Source organism: Drosophila bipectinata, chromosome 3R (genome assembly GCF_030179905.1).
Source record: "Drosophila bipectinata strain 14024-0381.07 chromosome 3R, DbipHiC1v2, whole genome shotgun sequence".
Taxonomy (NCBI): domain Eukaryota; kingdom Metazoa; phylum Arthropoda; class Insecta; order Diptera; family Drosophilidae; genus Drosophila; species Drosophila bipectinata.
In genome coordinates this window covers 6,799,864-6,809,439 of record NC_091739.1, presented here as the reverse complement: position 1 = coordinate 6,809,439, position 9,576 = coordinate 6,799,864, and the positions used below count along the sequence as shown (strand labels likewise).

At 44.4% G+C, this 9,576-nt stretch overlaps 3 protein-coding genes across 3 annotated transcripts; 2 read left to right on the top strand and 1 right to left on the bottom strand.

The window, feature by feature from the left end:
- Positions 1 to 1,196: 1,196 nt before the first annotated feature.
- Positions 1,197 to 4,437, top strand: knk (protein Skeletor knk). The gene is made up of 6 exons (XM_017246662.3): positions 1,197 to 1,712; positions 2,067 to 2,289; positions 2,349 to 2,696; positions 2,750 to 3,303; positions 3,362 to 3,584; positions 3,648 to 4,437. The coding sequence occupies exons 1-6, from the start codon at positions 1,601 to 1,603 to the stop codon at positions 4,279 to 4,281; spliced, it is 2,094 nt and encodes a 697-aa protein (XP_017102151.2). The 5' UTR covers positions 1,197 to 1,600; the 3' UTR covers positions 4,282 to 4,437.
- Positions 4,438 to 5,210: 773 nt separating this feature from the next.
- On the bottom strand, positions 5,211 to 8,504 carry m-cup (ankyrin repeat protein mann-cup). Its single transcript, XM_017246663.3, has 6 exons — positions 7,807 to 8,504; positions 7,270 to 7,592; positions 6,470 to 7,100; positions 5,862 to 6,405; positions 5,673 to 5,801; positions 5,211 to 5,615 (listed from the first exon to the last, which is right to left on the bottom strand). The coding sequence occupies exons 1-6, from the start codon at positions 7,998 to 8,000 to the stop codon at positions 5,391 to 5,393; spliced, it is 2,046 nt and encodes a 681-aa protein (XP_017102152.2). The 5' UTR covers positions 8,001 to 8,504; the 3' UTR covers positions 5,211 to 5,390.
- A 249-nt stretch (positions 8,505 to 8,753) lies between these two features.
- Det (baculoviral IAP repeat containing deterin) lies at positions 8,754 to 9,522 on the top strand. Its single transcript, XM_017246761.3, has 3 exons — positions 8,754 to 8,990; positions 9,044 to 9,223; positions 9,290 to 9,522. The coding sequence occupies exons 1-3, from the start codon at positions 8,853 to 8,855 to the stop codon at positions 9,419 to 9,421; spliced, it is 450 nt and encodes a 149-aa protein (XP_017102250.2). The 5' UTR covers positions 8,754 to 8,852; the 3' UTR covers positions 9,422 to 9,522.
- Positions 9,523 to 9,576: the final 54 nt, after the last annotated feature.

Here is a 9,576-nt window from a genome sequence, read left to right as displayed (position 1 = left end):
GAATAGCAGTTACCACATGCTTTTCACCTGGAGGACGTCTTTTTCTATCGTTTTTAAATAATTTATAATATATGTGTGTATAAATCTTCAAGGGATTAGACTTAAAATCTTTAATAAGATTAAATCTTTAATCTAAGGTCTCTAGAAAGAGAAGTAGATATTTTTGTATCTTTATAAAAAAATAGATAAAATATTATATAATATAGACATGTAATATAGAGAATTCTTCAAGGGGTTATTATTAAATCTTAGAAAAAAAGAGTCTCAAGTTAGAACGTATTGAATTCTATCTATAATTTTTTGTATTGAGGGCTATTTATTTTTCAATTATTCCAATATTCTCAAAGTAACAATAAATCTTAATTATTCGGTAATTCCGTTCAAATATACATACTACGTTTATTATTTTTCATATAGTTCTGTATGCTCTTAACATGTAAAAGAGAAAGTAGTTTTGTATCTTTTTAAAATAATATATTATCATATCTGTAGAAATCATCAAAGGATTATACTTAAAATCTTAACTTAAGGAGTACCAACTTAGAGCTCCAACTTCTATAACTTAACATTATAAGTTTATGTTAGTTTTGTCTGCAGGTTTCTGATATTCTGTTAATAATATTTTTTTATATTTTATACAAAGATATGTTATTCTGGATTATTATAATTAAAAGTAAGGATAAATGAAGCTAATAGAGATTCCATAATTTTAGACTTAGTTACATCTAATTGGAAAATAAGTTATATGCCTAGTAACCTTGCAATTTCCATATATGTAGTACTGTATGCTCTTAGCCTGGAGGAGAAGTAGATATTTGTATAATATATTTGTATTTTTAAAATAATAGATAGAGATATCGTTAGAAATCTTCAAGGACCAAATATATTAAATTTTTGAGTTCCAACTTAGAGCTTAGAGCATTCTACAGAGGTCTTCTTCATCGTAAAGTCTTTAGTGTCTGCAGGTTTCTAATATTCTAAATTCCTAATATAGTAACCTCACATTTTCCATATAGTACTGCATGTACCGTTACGCTCTTAACCATGCCAGGCACGCATGCGCAGAGCTGAAAAAAGTACATTTTTTAAGAGGGAGCCAAGCCAAGCTCCAAGCACTCCCCACAGCCGGTCTGGTACTCAATTCGAACGAAATCCACGCAGTAGAGGCGGCTTGAAGTCTCAGTGTGCTCCAAGAGGTTGGACAGTGCGGTTCGTTCGTTTTTGGACTCGGGTTCGGGCGAGATCTTGAGAAAAAGTGAAAAAAAAAACGCCGGAACTGCGGCCCAAACCAGTTTTGGCAAAGTGAACACAACAACAATAGCAGCCAAAACGCATGCAAGTGACGAAACGACCTTAAGCAAGGGAAAGATAAAATTAAAAATAAAATACTTGGCTTAAAAATAATAAAATATCTAAAGGATTGAGAGAGTCGGTGACGCAGCCACTCGTAAAACAAAAAAAAAAAAACCCAAAATGCTGTTGCGTTGCTTGAGGAGTGAATAAGCTTTATAGGAAATCGGAGCCGGAGATACCAGTATCGATCAATTAAACAACAGGGTTTACGTGGCTAGGCAGCGATCTGAGACACAAAAAGGCAGAAATGACATTGAGCAACAAAAGCGGTAGCAACAATGTTCTTTGTCTGCGACTGCAACGGATACTACACCTTTTCCTGATTTTCCTCACCTGCTCCACCCTGCTCCCCTTTGCCTGTAAGTTAAATTAATTTACGTAAATTAATTAAATCGCAAACCTTGCAATAACATAGAAAAAATTGCAAAAGAAAGAGAAATTTTTAATGGCGTTACGCTCGAGACGGGGCGAAAACAAATTCACTTTCGTGTAAAACTAGAGAAACTGGTCTACGGACGGCGTGTTGGCTTACAGTGCCCACCAGGGGTCGCCACCTGGCCCAGTGGCAGTCAATCAGAAGGCGCATTGTTGGCCTATTAGTCAGTCGAAACCCCAAACGAGTTTGTTGTCAGAGTCTTTCGTTTTGTGATTTTGTTTCACCGGCCGCGGCACTCTCATCCGTTCTTGTCTTTCTCTTCTTATCGAACCTGCAGTGGCCGAGGGCGAGGAGGAGGATGGTCCATATCGTGGGCAGTATTTGGGCAAACTCAACTCCTACCATCACCAAGTGTCCGGGGATGTGTACGCCGTCAACGAGTACACCTTCCTGATTGTGGGCTTTAACTATGACGGTAACGGGGCGGACACGTTCTTCTGGTCGGGAGCCAGCAACCGGCCAGGGCCGCAGGGCTTCATTGTCCCGGATGAACATGGCAGGTAAGGATCTGATTTGGCAAATGATGAAAGAAAGTCCATTCAAAAACTGTTCATCACAGAACCAACATCCTGGATCGCTACCACAACAAGGACTTCACCTTAACGCTGCCAGACCGGAAGAAGATAACCGAAATCAAGTGGCTGGCCGTCTACGATCTCAGCAGCCAGAACAACTTTGGGGATGTGTACATTCCCGAGGAGTTTGAGCCGCCCAAGACCCAGGTGGGCGGAACCTTCTCCCGCCGCAGTCACAATGTGAGCAGCAGCAGCATCGAGATCCTGGACTCGAAGACCATTCGGATCAAGGACTTCACCTACGATGGGCTCGGCAAGAGGACCTTCTTCTGGACCGGAGTGGGAGCGCAGCCGTCGAGTCGGGGCAGTAAGCTGCCGGATGAAAGGGGATAGTAAGTCTTAAACATAGCTATTTCATTTAGTTAGTACATGTATCTAATTCCAGCCTGGATCCCATTCGCCAGTACAACAAGGAGACCATTGAGCTGGAGCTGCCGGGTGACAAAACCATCTTCGACATTGACTGGATCAGTGTTTATGATGTGGCGGACAGTGAGAACTATGGCCATGTGCTGATCAACGAGCGCTTGAATGTCCCACCTTCTCTGGTCAAGATTACGCCCTTCGAGTTCTCATTGCCCAACTGCCGGCAGCTGCACAAGGATCTGCAGGTGTCCTGGGAGGTGTTTGGGCCGCAGATCACATTCCAGCTATCCGGACAGGTGGCGGCCAACGATTACATGTCCTTTGGCATATCCGGATCGGATACATCCAGCCAAATGATCGGCTCGGATGTGGTGGTTGCCTATATAGACGAAATCCGAGGCTACACCATCGACTATAATATCACCTCGTTGGCCCCCTGTGTTCAGGTTTTGGGCCAGAACAAGGGTGTTTGCCGGGATGATGTAGTTGGAGGGTTGGACAGCTTCCAGCTGAACACCTACAGCCGCAAGGATGGTATCAACACTATCAGCTTCAGGAGAACCCTAAAGTCATGTGAGTTCTAAGGATATTCTTTTGAAAATATGGGTTAAGGAATTCCTGTTCTGTTTAGCTGACGATGGCGACAAGGAGATCTTCCTGGACCGCAGCAACTATGTCGTGTGGGCCTTTGGCCAATTGGACTCCAACAATGAGCCAGCATTCCACACTCACTATCCCAAAAGTGATATATTAATCGATTTCAATACCACGGAGCCCGTTAACGATTGCTTTGCCTTCACCAAAAGCGTAGAGATGCCTCCACCATTGTGGGAGCGCACCAGGATCACTGATGCGTAAGAAGATTAACACTTCCCAACCAAAGAAGGGTTGACTTATAAATATTTTCATCCTTCCAGAACGGTTCGTACCTTCAACGCCTACTTGGGACCCTCAGGAGGCTTGCGGGGCTATCAAGGACTGACTGGCCATGTCTCCAGTGGCCTGGCCTGGTACATCAATGGCTATATGATACCGGAACTGTACCTTAAGAGGGGTCTGACATACACGTTTAAGGTCAGAGGCGGCAACAATCCCCACTCCCCGGAGCACTATCATCCCCTGGTGATCACCGACGATCCTCAAGGCGGCTACGATCGCTTGTCGGACGCCAAGCAGAGCGAGGTTCGTGTTCTGGCCGGAGTGGAGTTCACCAGGCGGGGAAGACCCAAGCCCACGGCAGCCGGGCCCCTTTGCCTCTCCAGATATCCCCCGAAATACGATCGCCGGTTGGACGACAACTTCGCCACCTTCAAGAAGTTCAATCGGTCGCTGATCACCGAGTGCGTGGACGAGCCCCCTGCCCTGCTGGAAATCACGCCAAACATAACCTGGCCGGATACTGTCTACTACAATTCCTTCACCCACGGGAACATGGGCTGGAAGATCCACATCGTGGACAGTTACAATAACCTGAGGAGTGTGGCATCATCCGCCACATCCCTGTCCTTGTCCATTGTCCTGCTGGCCTTGTGCTCCCTACTCCAGTACTGACTGTTTGCATAGTTAGGTTCTACTCTTAATCACATATTTAGTGTCGTAGTCTATATTAAGCAGTCACAATATATGATGCTCAGATGTGTATATTATTATTAAAGAATGTATTTATTTTAAAAGCAAAATAATACGAGACAAGTTTGATAATAAAAAAGTGATGTTTCAAAAAGGAAATAGTAGTGATTACCCAATTAAAAAACAAGGTTTATTGACAGTAAACTGTAAACTATTCAATTTATTGATTAGATTTGCTTCTTACTCAAAATTCAGTAGATAATTATTCGATTCGGCTTATGCAACATGTGCTAAACGAACTCAATCGATCGTCTCACAGAAACTGTTTTTAAAATACTTGACCAAAAAGAGAGACTATTTGGCTCTGGGGATAGGATGCACTCTGGGGCAGGTCTAAAAAGCCAGGTAATCATAAGAAGTTGGGGGACAAATGCTATCGAATGCTATTCCACCATTATGGAGTAGAGTTCGATTCACAATCAGTTATAGAGTTCGGTTTTAGTGGTTCAACAAGTGTTCAATTAGTTATTCTAGTTGTATGTATATATGCTCATATATATATATATCTGTATATATATTCGTGTATAGTATATAATCAGGCATAATTGTATGTATGTATGTAGATAATGTGTAAACTTTATTGGCGTTACAATGAGTTTCGCAATCTCTCTCGCAATCCCTAGGATAATAATCTAATAATCAAACAGCAGCGCAGAACTATGGTGTTAAGTACACAGTTAACCCTCGCCTTTCGCTTTCGCTTTGTAAGATCTCTAAAATATTCAATTTTTTTCTTCAGATACACTCTCTATATATATAGTTGTTAATATCACGTTCATCGTTTAACCTTCTTGCTTGTTCTGTTCACTTGTTTTTGCTTCATCTCGCTTTTAGTTTTAAACTACGTTAAGCCGAATTAACAATAGATATAGATATCTGTATATATTTATAATCAAGCGAGACAAAGTAATCGCTAGTGAAAATTTTGACACGGCCGAAATATGGAAACAGACACTATCAATTTTGACATTAGACATAGACGCAAAACTCGCTCCCAATGGAGGTTCCACTTCCACCATCCTCTTATCGGTTCACGGTTCGTGGTTTCTAACAAACTGTTCGAGCTGCCTGTGTAGCTGGTTGTGGTAGGGAATCCGGTGCTTACTGATCGTGGTCGCTGCCAAGCACTGCAGCGTCACGAAGTTGAGCAGCGGAATGGTGCTGGTGGGATTGGAGGCTATTAAGTCGTAGGGCCGCTTATCGGCGCGATTCGGCTGATCGATATCCGCTCCGCACTTGAGCAACAGGTGAACAATCTGTAACAACAAATTGGCTTGAAAACACACAATTATTTAAAAAATATTATTAATCACCTCATTGTCATAGTTGTAGGGCTGACAGGCGACATGCAAGGGCGTGGATTTGGCTTCGTTTTTAATGTTGACATCGACGCCGCACTCAATGAGCAGCTTGATGACATCCGCATTCGGGAACACAGTCTTCTAAAAGGCGAGATGTACTCTTTAGAATATCATTAACTCAAGAATTCAAGTCTCACGCACATCAGCAAAGTTGTCATCGGTGATGTAGCCGCTCTTAATGACGTTCAGCCGCGAGGCGCAGAGGTGGAGCAGAGTATCGGCGGTGCTGGCACTGCGCAGGTTGCCAACAACCACAGTCTCATGGATTGCCTGGTAGATGAGCTTGTTTTGGGCTTCCGTGTGGACGGTATTTATCAGCAGGTAGATGAGGTGCGCCAGGCATCTCATAACGCGATCGTAGTTCTCCTGCTGGCGCCGAAAAACTGGACGCAAGAGCAGCAAATGCTTCACAACAATGGCGCTATCCGCCAGAGTTCGAAACACTCCTAGGACGTCTTCGAACCGCGGCAGAACATTGTCCTGATGCACGAACCTGGCCCTGGCATCGCTTCTTATGTGGCTGGAGTTTTGAACGTGCAGATCCAGCATCAAGCGCACCAGTGCCTGGGCCGCAAAGCAAGTCTCGAAGTGCAAAATGGACCAGTTGGACACGCGAACCTCGAGCAGGAAACGCCAAAGATCGATGCAACGCTGCAGCTGCAGTGAGTCCGCATAAGACGCGCCCCTGGAACACAATTTTATGAATGAGATTAGCTCCAAGTAGCATCTAACCACTTCTAAGAACCTACCTAAATGTCAGCCGAAACAGCATATCCTTGTGGGTCAGTCCCAGCACCCGCTCGCAAATGAGTAGACTCTGGGTCCGCATCGCATCCATGTCCGTGGCAATGTTGTCCAGCTCTTCTAGCGTGCTGAACTCCACTGCATTTTCGTAGGCCGTCCGCAGCGGAACTTGAGGGTTCTTCTCAATGTACGGGGTGTACGCGGCCCGGATGTGGTGCGCCATGCGCCAGTGTAGGATGCAAACGCGCGACTCGTTGTGCTCGTCCAGGAACGTCGACCCCATCAGCTCGTGCGCCTCTGCCAACCTGGCCGCCGTGTAGTTGAGCTCCTTCTTCAGGAAGTCGAAGATTTGATGGGCTCCTTTCAGGCAAGCGGTGCGCAGAGCATCGTCTCCATAACGACTCTTTGCATATGGATCGGCGCCCTGCTCAATCAGCATCCTGGTGGTGTCCAGTCGGTGCTCCTGAATCGCATAGTGCAGAGCCGTTTTGTCCTGAATATCGCGGGCATTGATATCCGCTCCCTTGCGCACCAGATACAAACATAGCTGCACCGACTGCACCGAGTTAATCAGGCAGGTGCCACCATTAATGTTCGGCCGCTTGATATCGGCCCCGTTCTCCACAAGAAACTTGACTGAAATACAAATGGGTTTTAAACTTTTGGTGTTTGGAAATTAAATTGTTTAATGGGAAACTTTTAATTGTGAGACTTAAGCAGATGTTGAAGAAAGTTCCTTTGAATGGCAATGGTAGGAAGGGATTGCGTGTTGGAACACCTCAAAACGGCTCGACTAAACACTCACCAATGTCCACATGGGTCATGTAGCAGGCACTCCGCACGGGCGTAGATCCTGAATCCGATGTGGCATTTATGTCGCATCCGATTCGAACCAGGTACTTGACCATCGACAACTTTCCAGAGACAACGGCTGCCCACAGGGGCGTAACATAGTGAAAGCTGTTGTCCTCCGGGACCTCAAAGTGCCCTCTCTGCTCAATATCCGCCTCACATATGGTGATCAAGTACTCGGCTATGACTACGGCTCCTCGCTTGCACGCGATGAACAGGGGGGCGCAACCATTCCGCTGCTTTCGCACCAGCTCCCGACGAGAATCGCGAGTCAGCCTGTGGGTTAAGGTAAAAGTTAAGGTTGAGTGTCGGATTGGAAGATCGGAAATAACCCTGGGCAGCACGTGCAAGTTCAATGATTTCGAGGGTTCCGCTACTGATAAGCGCCCTTAGCATAGAGCCCCCGAGATTAGGGGCTTACTAAAGTAAGTGATAGCCCATTTAACTTCCCAGAGGGAATCGCCTGAATGGGTGGGAGGATGTGACGTACTTTTCCAGCTCGTGGCGAAGGTGGCGCGACAGCAGCGAGTCCTCCTGGCTGCGTTTACACTCCTCAATTAGTTCGTGGCTGAGCTTGGTCAGCTCCACCTTGGGACTGCTCTGCTTGCGTTCGTTTGCCATTCGGGGCAGTTCCAGCTCCAGCTCGAGGTCCTGCTCCTGACGGCTGCCTTCAAGTGAGCGCATTGCCAGTGCACCGTATCATTGCCAATGTCTGGTTGATTGTGACTATGATTCTGCGAGTGGGTGTGAGTGGGGCTGGCTGAATGTGTTTGTTGTTGCTGTTTAGAAAGTTCTCCTGAATGTCCTTGGGCCACTGCCCCTTGTGCGGTGGCAGCCTGCTGCGGCAGTGACCTACTATCTGCCAAATTGGGTTGCCTCTTTCTCTTGCCCAAGGCCGATCCGATTACTTTCTTTTTTGTTGTTATTGGGTTCGCTTTTTCTTTTCTAAATCAATTTTGTGTGCGCCGCAGCGTGCCACTTGGGTGCATAATATTTCGATTTTCGCGGTAAATTCGGAACTATTTGGTAAAACTGAACAACAATACGATGTGTGATAGTGTATTGGTGTCGGTGTGGGTGTGTCCGTTAACATTTAACCATGTTTTTCCGTGTTTTCTGTTTATAAATAAAAGTCAGCAAAACTCTTTAACGTCTAAACAGGGTGTACACAACTTTGGATGACAATAATTGAAACAGCTGCTTTAACAGCAGCGGTAGTGTTGCCATATCTTAGGCTTACTTAACAGAGTTTCGATAACTTTTTATTGTATACATTTCATGTTTTTTTAATTTACTATTTATACATTTATACATTTACTATTTACTATTTTTATTTGTACAATCGTAAATTAAATATATAAAATTTGTTATAATAACACCTTGATAGTGGCCAACCTCTGTAAAATTTTAGAGAGACCGTTTGCGACTGCCCGCGTTATGTGGCAACTCTCAAAGACGCTCTTCAAAAAGCAAGCCAATTTGTATTTATTTCCGCTCAAGCCGAGAAAATAGAAACTCTTTATTTAACTCAAAGAAATGGCCAACGATATTGTAGCGAGTCTTGATAACAATAAGCTGGAGGCCTTCCGAAACCTAAACCTTCTCGAGCAGCATCGCATCGATAGCTTCAAGGATTGGCCATTTCCCGAGCAATCTACGTGCAGCATTTCAAAGGCAAGAACTGATTTTAATCATTTATTTCTCAAATTAACTAAAAACCCATAAAGATGGCCGAAGCTGGGTTTTATTGGACTGGCACGAAGAGGGAGAACGACACAGCCACCTGCTTTGTTTGCGGAAAGACGCTTGATGGCTGGGAATCCGAGGATGACCCGTGGTCGGAGCACCGCAAACACGCTCCACAGTGCGAGTTCGTCAAGATGGGCACGGCCGAAAAGGACTTGTCCGTAAGTTAAATGAATTTGTTTTTAAATAAATACACTACATGTTAAAATGGTATTCTGTTTCCACAGATTTCTCAATTCCTCCTGATCCTGGGCACCGTCGTCAAGGGAAATATTCAGAAAAGCTGCAAGACATTTAAACAAAAGTTTATACGAGACAACGAGGACCGCAAGGAGGAGTTTGTGCATCCGTTGAAATAGCCCGCATATATTTTTATTTGAACAATTACCACTACATAGGTGACTAGAATAATAGTAAACAAAGCAAAATTAATAAAACTGGGTGGCAACGCCAACAAAAACATTCTTTTCTGCCCTGGATGATTATAAATAAACTTATCAAATTGCGCCTTATT